This window comes from Sarcophilus harrisii, chromosome 3 (genome assembly GCF_902635505.1).
Source record: "Sarcophilus harrisii chromosome 3, mSarHar1.11, whole genome shotgun sequence".
NCBI classification, from domain to species: domain Eukaryota; kingdom Metazoa; phylum Chordata; class Mammalia; order Dasyuromorphia; family Dasyuridae; genus Sarcophilus; species Sarcophilus harrisii.
The window spans coordinates 585725916-585741108 of NC_045428.1; the positions used below are offsets into that span (position 1 = coordinate 585725916).

Below are 15193 nucleotides of genomic sequence, written 5' to 3' on the forward strand. Positions count from 1 at the left end.
CCCCTGCCCAGTCCTGCTTGGGAGGGTCGGTACTGCTTCGGGGAGCACTAGTTCAGAGGTACCAGACCAGTGCCAGAGTGAGGGTCTCCTCAAGCTATTCCCTTAATCCAACCTCCCTTGGGCTTCTCCATTTAATGCACAAGTCCCTCCCTTTTGCCCTACAAAGCAGAAAGGAAATTCCTGAAATTAGGAAAAAGAAAGTTCAAATATGGTCTCAGATACTTACCAACTATGTGAACCTGGATAAGTCACTTAACTCTGCCTCAGTTTCCTTGTCTGTAAAAGGGGGATAATAATAGCACCTGTCCCCAAAGTTGTGTGGATCAAGTGAAATAATGTTTGTAAGGCACTTAGCACAGAGTCTTGAACAGAATAAATGCTGTAAATGTTAGCTATTTTTATTAAGGCCCCATTGAATTGAGCAACAGAGCAACAAGGTAATCCAGAAGATAGAGCACAGGGCCTGGAATTAGGAAGACTCATCTTCCAAAGTTCAAATCTAACTTCAGACACTTTCTAGCTGTGTGACCCTGAGCAACTCATTGAATCCTGTTTGCCTCAGTTTCCTCACCTGCAAAACAAGCTGGAGAAGACAATGGCAAATCACTTGAGTATCTTTGCTAAGGAAACCCCAAATAGGGTCACGAAGAGTCAGCCATGACTGAAAAATGGCTCAACAACAACAAATTGCCTTCAGCACCAAGTGGTCTATCTACTTCTCCAAAGACTCTTTTAAACCCAGCAATGAACTTGGTAACCAGGATACTTCTGACCCAAAGCTCCAAAAAGGAAAGTCTGTTTCCTTATTGGTCTAATTACTTTTTTTTTTTTAATTAAAGCTGTTTTCTTTACAAAACATATGCACGGATAATTTTTCAACATTGACCCTTGCAAAACTTTGTGTTCCAAATTTTCCCATCCTGCCCCCCACCCCCTCTCCTAGATGGCTGGTAGTCCCATACATATTAATAATTACATTCATTGTTCTTGTGCTTGCAGCTTTGATCCTCCAGGTCCGATGTCAGCTGGAATTTCATGTGAGGTTGTCATCATCTTTAAGCCGATGGTAAGTGTTCTTGATCCAAGAACCTCCTCGAAGTAGCCGGCAGGGGCTAAACCCACTAAAGTCACTCCTCTAGTTACTAGTGTTTCCTGTCTAGATTTCTGCTGAGTGAAACAAAAGCAGAGTGACTCATCGTCATAGGTAATGATGGGTGAAAAGGAACATAAACCCAGGCAGGGGCTTGAGGTTCGGGATCTGCCCACACCTAGTTTAGGGAAGGGGAAGGTATTTGTTAACTCTGCATGGTCTTCTGGGTCAGCATCCCATTATCACACTGACCCACCTTCTTCCAGGGTCACAGCTGTGGGAGAACATGAGAATGAACAGTCCACGAAGGCTCTTGAGAAGCTTGCAAAGGCTCATTTGTGATGATCTGTCTTTGTTAATCTTGGGTCCCTTAGTGGTACAGGAAGTGATTCTGGGAGATGTCGTTCTGGGGAAGGAAGGCCATGTGGTAGGTCTGTGTGTTGCCCCCACCCCAGCAGACACTTTGCTGCTTCATAGGAATCCCAGGGGCATAGGTCCAGAAGTGGGAAATCTAACTTTCTCCTTTTACAGATGAGAAAACTGAGGCCTGAGGGAGGGAGGGAAGGAAAGAAGGAAGGAACAAAGGAAGGAAGGAAGGAAGGAAGGAAGGAAGGAAGGAAGGAAGGAAGGAAGGAAGGAAGGAAGGAAGGAAAGAAAAGAAGAAAGAGAAAGAGGGAGAGAGGAGAGGGAGGGAAAGAGGGAAGAAAAGGGAAGGAGAAAAATTTATAATGGTTATATTTATTTTGTTTTGTTTTTTAAAGATAAATAAAGATCTTCGAGGCAACATCACATTTTTGGCTCAATCAGGTTCATTTTCTATCCCACTGAAATGTACAACAAAGAAATGTGTTGTAAGTAAAAGATTTTACACAATCTACTTTTTCCCCCAGAATCTTCTTGGTTGAGAAATGTTCACGAAATTAGGAGAAACAAATGTCTGACCCAAGAGTGAAGAGTCTGGAGAGGGAGGATCATATCCTAATCCACCAAGTTGACTGGCCACTAGCCCTCATCACCTGTTGCCTAGAGTAGTCCTTTCCCCCACTATCTAATTCTGCCTCTGATTCAAACCTGATGGAGGTCTTTCCTTAATGGGTATTTATGGAATAGACATTGGTGTAAATTACTAATGAGTGGACTTGATTGACCCTCAATCAAACTAAGAGACAGCATGGAGTAATAAAAGGAAAGCAGGCTGCAGAATCAGCAAGGTCTGGATTCACAGCTATGTCCTTTAATCTCCTGGTGTTCCCAGGCAGGTCTCTAAATAGTTAAATTAAAGACTGCTGTTCATGTGCCTTCCTAAAGGGAGTTCTCAGGAAGTTCATCATACCCCTGAAATCACAAGGTCAACCCCAGATTTTTTAAAAAAATGATCAAATCATTGAAAAACTGGTCAAGTTAAGCCTCCTCCCAGAAACCTGGAATTCTTAAATCCGACCTCCTGGTCCTTCATGACAGTCTATAGGGAATCTATTCCTTACTCTGTTGATAAAGAAAGTGAAGAAATAGAACTATTTTCTGAATTATCATCCCCACCCCAAACCTTTACCCCATCAAAATCTCCCCATTTGGGAGAAGAATGTTGTAAGGAAAGCCTGAGCTCTCCCGCTGCTTTTCTGTGTTGAGCAAACAGTCCTGGGCAGTGGGGTATCTGCCTACATCATCTCTATAGACACCATCTTTTGGGGCATCCCAATGGCCAATGGCCAACACTACAGTACCTATGACAGTCAGCTGGGACTCAGGAGAATCAAATCATCTTTTTCCTGAGTCTTATGGTCATCTTTGGCAAGCCCTTCATTCCAGAGTCATTTCTCCCAACTTAAATGGTTACATATGTGTGTATAGTGTACATATAGACTTGTGTTTATACACGTACACACATGTGTACACTCATTTGTATGCCTTCAGATTGTATGAGGAAGGGAAGCCTTAAGTATACCTAAGAATTCATGAATAGCCCAAGACTAAAAAAATTTCCTACTGGAATCTGGAGCCAAAGATTCAATAAAATCAATGAATCATCTCTAATTCAGCCTTTGAGTACTACATATACAACAGACCAGAAGAAGAGTGAACGTTCATTTCTTTGTTCTCCCCAGTCCAGTAATTTTCCAGCCCACTGGAGCTACTAGCACATTCTTCATTTCACAGAATACTTTGTAATGTGGAAGAGTTCTTAAATGAACCAATTGAGCATTTGTCATGTGCAGGAATTGGAACAGTTGTAACACCCATTGAGTTGAGATGAATGTCTTGGCTAAAGTCACAGCAAAGGGCTAAGGAGCGATACTTTCTTTGAGGGTACCAAGTTTGGTGGTTACAGAAATGATGGATGTTTTAAAATAAATCAAATAAAAAGCTTTAAAAAAAGCTTGTGAAAGATCTAGATGCTCAGGATAGAAAGGAATGGCTTCAGTTGGGACTGAGGGAATGAGAGGGAGAGAGAGAAGCTGAAATACCCCTATGAAAAATCCAGACTATGCTGCTTGAAGAATTAAACACTTACTGCAAGGAAACTGGAGAGAAGCTATTTAAAAAAAAAAATAATATTGTGGAATAGAAGGACCACCTTCCCTGAGACATTCAAGATTAGCCTGCATGAAAAGGCCTCTTAATGGGTCTTGAAGGCAATGAGTGGGTGTTAGGTTTGAAGGAAGACTTGAGTGACCTTCCACTGCAATTTCTGCAAATGGAATCTCTCCAATTAGGAGGAAGGAGTCAGTCAAATAAGGGTCTACCAATTTTATTTTCAAATAGCATTAAGGCTGATATTCAAGTTGCTACCTGTGGCAAAATTATTCTCCAAAAATTTGGCTTTAAACACCACAGACAATAATTGTAATCCTTGAACATTTTCTTGGACATAATAAGTATGTAAGTTTTTCTGCTTGAAATGGTAGATGTTTATTTAATTGATGTTACTGATTATCATGGGGCAGGGGTAATTATGGTTTATCTCCTTGCAGCTGTCCCTGGATAAGGAACTCATTGACTTTGGCTCGTATGTGGTAGGAGAGAGTGTTTCACGGACCATCACCCTGGAAAACCACGGAGCCCTGGGTACAAAATTTCAGATTCACACAAATGTTGATAAATGTGATTTGGATATCAGATCCTCCAACATAACAGAAGTGAGTATGTCATTCTAGCCTTGGTAGACTTAGAAAATCTTCCAAATAGGTTGGTCCATTTGGGAAGGAAGAAATTATACAAATAACTTGTCCTTTTACTCCTAAACTTGAAGATGTAAGGCACAATCCACCACGGACTGGTTGTAATAGTCATTTCATTCATCTCTGTAGCCATCAAATTTGGTACCCTCAAATAAAGTATTAGTCCTCAATTGTCTGCTGTGACTATGACCAAGAGATTTACCTCCATGAGCATAATCAAGTTCCAATTTCTGTTCATAACAAATACCTAGAAAATGTAAATGTAGATCTTAACCAAAGACTGGATGGTTTTTCCCCTCCTGCCATTTTAAAATTATTAATCTTCCTGAATCAAAAAGATGGCCCAGCCTTCTGAAAAGGTCTCACAAAAATTCTTTCTCCTCTCCTTTCTTTACCAAACTCATCATTTCATTTCTTGATGACTTTTCACTCGCAATTACTGCCTTAACCCACTACAAATTTTTGTTAAATAATTTCAACTGGGCCCTCACTGCAGCAAGGCAATCCTTTTATACCTCTCTAGTCAATTTACTATCCCACCTCATGATAACACCTGCTCCAAGCCTTTTCATCACTCCTCAAACTTCTCAAATAACCATCCCCCATCCCCCAATCTTCTCAGTTATAACCTTGGTCTCATATTTCACTGAAAAAGAATCTCACATCTTTTAGATGCTTTCTAACATTTTTCCTCTTTCATCTCTTTTACTTAAAGAAGTGGCCCCTTTTCTTGCCAAGTTAAATTCCTGTACATTTACAAGTAATCCCCCCTCCCCCCAAAAATAATAAATAATAAAAAAGAAAAGAAAAGAAAAGTAATCCCATTCTATCCATCCCATCTTCTCCAAATTGCTTTCTCTATTATCCCCATTCTCTCATCTGTCTTCAATCTCTCCCTGCCTATTGACTGCTTCCCTTTTGCTTAAAAATATGCCCATGTCTCTCTCATCCCAAAAAACTTTTCATTTTATCCTATCTTCATTAATTATTGTCTTGGATCTCTTCTGCCTTGTCTACAATAGGTGCCTCTTTTTCTCTCCTTTCACTTTCTTAATTCTCTATAATTTGGCTTCCAACCTCAAATTGATCTCCCCAAGTTTACCTATGAGCTCTTCATATCCAAATCAAATGATCTTATTCCTCATCCTTCTTGAATTCCCTGACCCTGTAGATCGCCATCTCTTCTCTCCTGCTTCTCCTCCTACTTAACTAGCTACCATCTACTCCTTTTGCTGCTCTTTCTCAGTCTCCTTTGCTAAATCTTTATCCATATTATGCCTTCTAACTGTAGATGTTCCAACAAGGCTGTAACTGGGCTCTTCCTTCTCTCCCTCTGTACTATTTCATTTGGTGATCTTATGAGCTTCCATGGACTCAAATATTATCTATATGCTGATGATTCTCATATCTACTTTTCCAGCTTTAACAATTCTTTTGCTGACTTCCAGGTTCCCAATTCCGAACATGCTATTAGACTTCTTGAACTGGATTTCCCAACTACATGCGGTTTTCCTGGTTGGCTGCCATGCTTGGATATTTTTTCCCTTCTCATCTCTACTTCCTGGATTGCTTGGCTTCTTTCAAGTGTCAGAGAAAATTCCACTTTCTGAAAAAAGTTTTTCCTGATTCTTCCTCTGTTGATTAATTGCAATTTACCTTTGTTTGGTCTTTATTGTTTGTCTATTGGATTGTAAACTTCATGAGAGGGCCTTTTTTGAATCTCCAGAGTTTATCACAATATCTGACACTAGTTGACACTGGTTTTTGTTCTTCATTTTTGAAGAGGACCAAAATTTCGAAAAGGACATTGCTATGTGGGAGTCAAGGCACAGTATGTCCCACTGTGGCTAATCAGATCAGTACAAGCTCTGAATTATGTACAAACAGTTCATATGAATATTTAAATATATTTTGACTGACTGGCATTCAGGTCTATGGGTTGGTTCTCACAAATTTCATTCTCTAGGGTAGCCTGAAGTTCATTTAATTCAGATCCACTTGGATCTCTTTCAATTGGAATATCAACAGTCAGAGTTGAGGGGCAAGGAGGAGATGTTATTTATCTCCCTTTAGGTTCTTTTCTTTTATTTGAAAATCACTTACCTGGGACTGAGTACCTGCCCTTTCTCTTTTCCCTAAGGCAGCAGAAACAGTTGTAACTGAATGGGATTAGGATCTGTCTTCCCAGCCTTATTGGAAATATCATACTGAGCTTTTAATTTGTTTGTGTCCTACTTCTCCTTTCATCTTTGACAATGTGATCTTTCTAAAGTCAGAGAATGTTAAAGCAGTGGTATTATCAAATAGAAACAGGGGACACTAAATTATACATAAGGATTTCTGCTGCTGTAGATGGACTTAGAAAACCATATGTTTACATTATCTATATTCTAGTGTATTTTTATTTGTTCTCTGCTTGTACAGATTGACTTAGAAAGCCACATGTTCACATTATCTATGTTCTAGTGTATTTTTATTAATTTTCTTAAATATTTCCCAATTGCATTTTAATGTGGTTTCTGCCCGGATAATTGGCTTTCAGCATGTGCTTGACACTTCTGAGCCAGAGAGCATCCCCCAGAAATTCTATCCTCCATCTCCTTTCTTCTTCATTCAAATTTAATGAGCTGTAACAAACTTTAGAGGATCAGAGCTATTCCGTTTGCCTCAAAGAGAATAGAACATTGGGCTTAAATCCATTTTTCATGTATGTTGCACCAAACACCGCTGTGGACTTTGTGTAAAAAACAAGAAAAACCTTCCATGCAGAGAAGTCTAAATTTTGGGATAGAAAGACGGTATGCTCTAGCCCAGGGATGTCAAACTCAAATAAAAACAGAAGGACCACTAAGTCATGTATTTGTTATTGCTCAGTCATTTCAATTGTAGCTGATTCTTCATGCCATTTTGAGGTTTTCTTGGCAAAGATATTAGAGTAGTTTGCCATTTCCTTCTCTAGCTCCTTTTACAGATGAGGAAACTGAGGCAGAAAGGATTAAGTGACTTGCCTAGGGTCACACAGCTAGTAAATGTCTGAGGTCAGATTTGAACTCAGAAAGAGTCATCTTTCTTACTCTATATCAGGCACCCTGTGCTCTATGGCATCATCTAGCTATCCAAGGCATATATAAAGAACCCTAAAGGTAATAGATTGAATTTATTTTAAAATGTGGTACTATCTATGTTTTATTGTGTTTTTATTTATTTTGTCGAGTAACTCCCAAAAATATTCTAATCTGATTTAGTCACAGTGAAAAGTGTTGCCCCACTAGTGGGCTTCTGCTATAGCCAATAACAAAAATATTTATGTTTAAAATAAATTTTTGCTATCTTTTATTTTGTAATTACATGTATTTCCCAATGTGTGTCTCTACTGTCCCTTCCCAGAAAGTCATGTCTTAAAACAAAGAAGAAAAAGGAGAAAGGAAAAAGAGTTCCACAAAACTAACCAACATATTAAAAAAAAAAAAATCTGATGTTATATTGGTTGTTCTACAGCCCTGGTCTCCCACTTTACAAAGAAGTAGAGGAAATTACCTTTTCATATCTATTTTAGCTTAGCCTTCAGTTCTATTATTTTTGTTATTATTTTATTGTTATATTTTTTCCTTTAATAGGGTTGTAATCATCATTTATATTGTTTTACTAGTTCTGCTTACCTCACTTTGCATTGATTCATTTAAATCTTTCCATACTTCTCTGTACACACCATATTTCTTGTTCCTTATTACTATAGCATAATAATATACCACTGTATTTATGGGCCACAATTTTAGCTTTAATTGATATTAAGGAATTTGTATTGTTCTCAGGAAAAGTACTACTCTTAAGTATTTGGGGTTATATGGAACCTTCCTTCAAACAACAACAAAAATTTCTTAAGCACTTCCTGTATACAGAGAACTATGCTCAGCACTAGAAGAGATAGGAAGTTTCTTCCATTAAAGAATCTTCTAGGAATATAAGATAACCCTGCTAAGTATCATCTGTAATATTTTATTTACTTTTATTTTTTGGCTTGGTCTTATGATTTTATTTTTGTAGGATAGAGTTAGAATTATAATACCTTATTCTTATAATGGAATTATAATACCTTCTCCTTTCAAGAAATTTCTTTTCAGGTGCCCTTTAAAAGGGCACCTGAAAAGAAATTTCTTGAAATTGACTCCCAAATCTATGGTGAACCAGAAGAATAAGGAAAATATAGTATGTACACTTAAGAAAAGAGGCCTACAGCTAGATAATAAGCCTTAGCATGGTCTTCAGGTTTGAAGGAAATTGAATAGATCCAATATTTTTGGTTAAGTATTTTTGAAAATATGACTTTTAGACAGAATCTAAGTGCTTTCTTAGCCTAAGGTTATGAAATGAGGAATGGAGAAGGAACCTATTAGAAGCAGTCTTAAGTAACAGCTGTAAATTCACAAAGGATTTTTGGGTAAAAGTAGAACAGTTTGGACAGGCAGGGACTCAGCTGAACTCTCCCAATATTCCTGTCCATAAAATTTAAAATATCACCTCAAATAGAATCCTGGAACAGCAGAGCCAACAAAAAGTTGGAGGGAAATGTTTGGGTTTTTTTTCCCAGCCTAAGACAATTTAGGGAAAGAGTTTTATGACACTGGGGTGGGGGGGCAGCTTGGAGTGCATCAAGCTGGGAAGGAGAAGCAACAACAGAGGCTCTTGTCCAGCAGAAAGAACACCTTTGGGAGCTCTCAGTTCAGACAATTGGTCAGAAAGAGATGACCCTGCTGACCCTGAATGTAGGACCCTGGTGCACTGTCCATATACATTTCCAGGACACAGTCTCAGGGCTGAAAGCTGTGCAGCCACAGGGAAGTCACTCCAGTCACAGTTCCAGGGTGGAAAAATAGTGCTGCTTATAGTCTCTTAAAAGGGATCAGAAGCTCTAGTCTCAATTCCAAGGCAGAAAGCACTAGGATTCTCACCTGCAAGAAATTAAGGTCCAGAATACAGTCAGGAGAGCAATAACCATACCTCCCCTTGGATCATTCCACCGTGGAAGCACCAAAAACTTACAGATCCCTAGAACTAATTCTGAAAACAGCAACATAAAAACATGATACAGAGCTCAACTTTAACATAAAGTTAAAAGTCAAGAAACAAGCTAGAAAAATGAGCAAACAACAAAAAAAGAACATAACCATAAAAATCTGCTATGGTGAGTGAAGATTAAGACACAAACTCTGAAAAAGACAGCAGTGTCATAATAGTCAAAAGCAAAGCCTCAAAGAGGAAAATGTAAATTGGAGAGAAGCCCAACAAGAATTCCTGGAAAATATTAAAGGCAGTTGCCAGAAGCAAAACAGCCTATTAGAGAAGGACAGAATAAAGAGAGGTGAATGGAGTGGGAGGATATGCAGTAATAATAGGATGGAGGAAAATTCATAGTAACCATAGCTTTAAATAGGAATGGGATGAACTTAAATATAAAATGAATGTAGATAGCAGAATAGATTAGAAACCAGAATCTAACAACATGTTGTTTACAAAAAAACACACTTGAAACAGAAAAACATACAGAATAAAAATAAGGGATTGAAACAGAATCTATTATGGTTCAGCTGAAGTTTAAAAAAAAAAAAGGCAGGGGTAGCAATCATGATTTCAGAAAAAGTTAATGCAAAAATAGACCTAATTAAAAGAGAGAATCTGGGAAAGTGCATTTTGCTAAAAAGGTACCATTAGACAATGAAGTAAAATGGATATCAACCATATAAGTGCCAAATGCATAGCATCCAAATTCCTAAAGGAAAAGTTAAATGAGTTACGGGAAGATAAACAGTAAAATTATGCTACTATGGGACCTCAACTTACTCCTATCAGAACTAGATAAATGTATAAATAAGATAAATAAGAAAGAAATTTAATAGACAAATAGCATTCCAGATAAGTCAGATATGCTAGACCTCTGGAGAAAACTGAAAAGACAATAGAAAGGAGTACACCTTCTTCTCGGCTGCACATAGCACCTTCACAGAAAACTGACCATATATTAGGGCATAAAACCCCAGAAACAAATGTAGAAAAGCAGAAATATTAAATGCATTCTTTTCAGACCGTAATGTAATAAAATTAGATCCCATATAAAGGGTTATGGAAACAGAATAAAAATAATTGGAAATTAAATCTAATCTTAAAGTATGAGTAAGTTAAAAAACAAATCATGGAAACTAATAATTTCACTAAAGAGATTGACAGCAATGAGAAAACATAACAAAATATGTGGGACGCAGCTAAAGCAGTGCTTAGGGGAAAAGTTATCTTTAAATGCTTACATTATCAAAATAGAGAAAGTGAAGATCAATAAATTAGGCATGCAAATAAACAAACAAACTAGAAAGACAAATTAAAAGTCACCAATTAAACACCAAAATGGAAATCTTGAAAATCAAAGGAGAGATTAATAAAATTGAAAGTAAAAAAACAACACTGAACTACTAAACCTAGAAGTCGCTTTTATGAAGCAAAATTAGAGGTAAACCATTAGTTAATTTGATGATGAGGATAAGGATGAGGATGAAGAAAAAGGAGAAGAAAACCAAAATACTGGTATAAAAAATGAAAAGGGTGAATACATCACCAATGAAGATGAAATTGAAGCAATTAAGAGCTATTTTGACCAATTATATGCCAGTGTGTCTGACAATCTAAGTGAAATGGATGAATATTTTTAAATAAAGCAGAATGACATAAGAAAAAAATTAAATGTTTAAATAACCCCATTTTAGAAAAAGAAATTGAATCAATGAGCTCACTAAGAAAAATTTCCCAAGTCCCCAGATAAATTCATAAGTGAATTCTATCAACTATTTGAAGAAAAATTCCAATACTATATAAACTATTTGAGAAAACAGGCAAAAAAAATAAAAAGGATCTTACCAAATTCCTCTGATGACATAAATAAGGTGCTGATACCTCAAACCAGGAAGAGCAAAAACAGAGAAAGAAAACTATAGACCAATTTTCCTTATATTGATGCAAAAACACAAATAAAATAGCAGCAAGGAGATTACGGGAAAGATCATACATTGACTAGTTGAGATTTATACCAAGAATGCAGAGTTGATTTAATATTAGGAAAATTATCAGTATAATTGACCATATCAATAACAAAAATCATATAATTATCTCATTAAATGCAGAAAAAGCTTTTGACAAAATGCAACAATCATTCCTAATTAAAGAGATACTAGAAAGGATTGGAATAAATGGAGCTTTGCTTAAAATTATAAATTAAAATTATATAATTATAAAACCATCAACAAACATCTATAATGGGGATTCCCTCAGGAGTGAAGCAAAATGTTCAATTTCAGCGCTGTTATTCAATATTATACTAGAAATGTTACCTATAGAAATAACACAAGAAAAAGGAAAAAAATTAGAAGAGGCAGCAAGAAAGCAAAACTATCATTCTTTGTAGATAATATGATAAGATGCTTAAGAGAAACTTAAAAAATAATTGAAACAATAATTTTGTAAAGTTTCAGGGCATTAAACAAACACACATAAATCATGAAAAAGAGAAATGCCACTTACAGTTACTGCAGAGGGGGCAGCTAGTTGGTGTAGTGGATAGAGCACCAGTTCTGAAGTCAGGAGGACCTGAGTTCAAATGTGACCTCAGACACTTAACATTTCCTAACTGTGTGACTCTGGGCAAGTCACTTAATCCCAACTGCCTCAGCAAAAAATAAAAAATATATATATAATAATTGCAGATAAGTTAAAATGCTTGGGAGCCTACCTGCCAAAATAAACCCAAGAATTATATGAACATGATTACAAAACGTTTTTCATGCAGATGAAAAATCTATATAATTGGACAAACATTAATTGAAATACTAGCAGGTCAAGCCAATATAATAAAGATAACAGTTCTACCTAATTTATTTGCTATCATTTCACTCAAATTACCAAAAATTATAGGATTAGAAAAATTATAATAAAAGTCATTTGGAAGAACAAGTGGTCAAGAATACCAAGGGAATCAAAGGAAAAAATAGGAAAAGTGGTGTCATAGTACTAGTTTTCAAATTCTATCATAAACAAATAATCAAAACAATATGGTCTTGCTAAGAAACAGAGTAGATTAGTGGAATAGATTAGGTACATAATGCATAGTAGTAAATGAGCATAGTAACCTAATGTTTGATAAACCCAAAGATCAAGGGTTTGGGGGTAAAAAATAATTATTTGACAAAAATTTCTAGGAAAACTGGAAAGCAGTTTTGGCAGAAATTAGTTACTGACCAATATCTCACACCATATATCAAGATGAGGTCAAAATGAGTATATGATTTAGACATAAAAGGTGATATCATAAGCAAATTAGAGAATCATGGGAAACTTTACCTAATTATATCTATGGAGAAAAAAGGATGTTATGTCTCAACAAAAGATAAAAAAGATCACAGGAAATTAAATGGATAATTTTATTTATATTAAAAAAGCTTTTATTCAAAGAAAATGAATGCAGCCAAAATTAGAAAAATAGCAAGAAGCTGAGGTAAGGGGGAATTACAGCAAGTTTCTCTAAAAAAGGTCTCATTTCTCAAATATATAGGGAATTGAGTCCAATTTACAAAAATCTGAGTCATTCTCCAACTGATGAATGGTCCAGCAATATAAAGGTAATTTTCAGAAGAAGAAATCAAAACGACCTAAACTTAGATGGAAAAAATACAAATTAAAACAACTCTGAGGTACTATCTCACATCTATCAGATTGGCTAACATGAGAGAAAAGGAAAATGACATGCTGTCAAAGTTGTGGCAAAATTGGATTACTAATGTACTGCTGATGGAATTGTGAACAGATCCAGCCATTCTGAGAGCATTGTGGAACTATGCCCAAAGAGCTGTAAAAATGTGTATATCCTTTGACCCAGCAATACCACTACTAGGTCTGTATCCCAAAGATATCAAAGGAAAAGGAAATATAAATATCACATATGTACAATATTTATAGCAGCTCTTTTTCTGGTGGCAAAGAACTAAACTGAGGAGATGCCCATCAGCTGGGAAAGCTGAACAAACTGGCATATGTTTGTGATGGAATACTATTGTGCTCTAAGAAATGACAAGAACGATAGTTCTGAATTCTTATATGGGAAGACTTATATGAACTGATGCAAAGTGAAGAAAACAGAATTAAAAGAACACCATACACAGTAACAGAAATTTTTGTACAGTGATCAATTATGATTTGGCTGTTCTAATCATTGAAGTAATCCAAGACAATTTGAAGGAATTGTGATGAAAAATTCTATTTATCTCCAAAGAGGAAACTAATGGAATCTGAGTGCAGATTGAAGTATAACTTTCTCATTTTCTTTTTTTTTTCTTGCTTTTTAAAAAAAAATAAAAAACAACAACATGACTCATATGGAAATAGGTTTTGCCCAATTTCACATATATAATTGATGCTAATATTCCTTTGCCTTCTCAACAAGTATGGGAAGGGCAGGCAAGAGGAACTCAAACTCAAAATATTTTTAAATGTTAAAAATAAATATATTTTTTTAAAAAGAAATCAATTAATAAATTTAAATCAAATAATGGATGATGAAAGGGTCTGTTTAGTGAACATCCTGATGCTGCCTCCTACAGGGCATCAATTAAATAGCAAATTATTTCATTAGCTAATTGGTCGGTCAGTCAACAAGCGTTTATTAAGCACTTCCTTTGGAGCGGGCACAACACTAAGCACTGGACATGTAAAGACAGGCAAAATCACCCCTACCCCCAAGGAGCTCTCCTAATGGGGGAAATAACATGCACATTACTAGTTCCACACAGGCTAAGCAGTCCTTTAGACCAACAAAGCCTGTCCCTTGGCTTCGTGTCCTACAGTCATGGGTCTTCAGGCTGAATATGAAACCCTAAAAATGACAATGTTCTAACAGTCAATCACCAAGCATTACGTGCCTACTGTGTGTCATGTGTTGTGTGAGACACTATTAACAACAAAGAATGAAAAGAATCACTATTCACAAAGTATTTACATTCAGTTGAACATATAATTATATATTTAAAACCAAGTGAAGTTGTTGTTTTTGTTTTTATCGATCTACCTTTTAGAGCACTTTATATTCAATGGATGATAGAATTATGGAAGAGAAAATGATCCCCAGCTTCCTGGATAATACCCAAAGTGAGACCTATTGTCCTCCCTCCCTAGATATCATTCCAAGTGCAAGCCCTAAAGCCTCCGAGAACCTCTCTGAAGGTAAGACCATCGTTATGTGGAGTATGCATTGCGACTAAGTCCTCGGCTCAGTAAATCCCAGACTAGAAAAATTTAACCCAGGGTCCATGAATTTGTTAAAAAAATGTATTTTGATCATTATATCTCAATAGAATACATCACAAAAGTCTTAGTGGAATTCTAAGCTTTAATAGTTTAAGTAGTAATGTTTAAAATCATAATATGCAAATAATAAATAACAGTTCATTATTTATACTACGGAAGCTATATATACTAGCTTACACTAAGACTTTTGGGACTTGCATTTTCCTTTGTAATCTTGTGCATTTTATCTAATACATTTAAAAAACATTCTAAGAAGAGACTCAGAGGCTTCCCAAGATTTCCTTTCAGTGCCACGGTCTATAGAGTCATCAAATTTTCTTTCAGGTGGTTCTTTCTTGGAACATTCCCTTTGTTTCTCTTCTTACCCAGTGCCTGATTGATATGGGATTGGGATAAATTGAAAGCAGAGAGGGATTCAACCCATTTCTAACCAGTGTGGAATATTTCAAGGACCCTTGTCTAATTTCATTTTTAATTACATTTCTTTCAATTGGCAAAAGTGCATCTTTTCTCCCTTGTATTCATCCCACCCTCAACTGAGAATGAAAGAAAAACAAAACTCCTGATCCATACACAATAGTCTACT

At 36.2% G+C, this 15193-nt stretch overlaps 1 protein-coding gene across 1 annotated transcript in view; it reads left to right on the forward strand.

Moving 5' to 3' along the window:
* Positions 1-15193, forward strand: part of CFAP74 (cilia and flagella associated protein 74) — a 119006-nt gene that overhangs the window by 49302 nt on the left and 54511 nt on the right. The window contains 4 exon segments of the mRNA XM_031961569.1: positions 1000-1066; positions 1852-1941; positions 4063-4227; positions 14376-14523. Coding sequence (XP_031817429.1) covers positions 1000-1066; positions 1852-1941; positions 4063-4227; positions 14376-14523 — 470 coding nt within the window.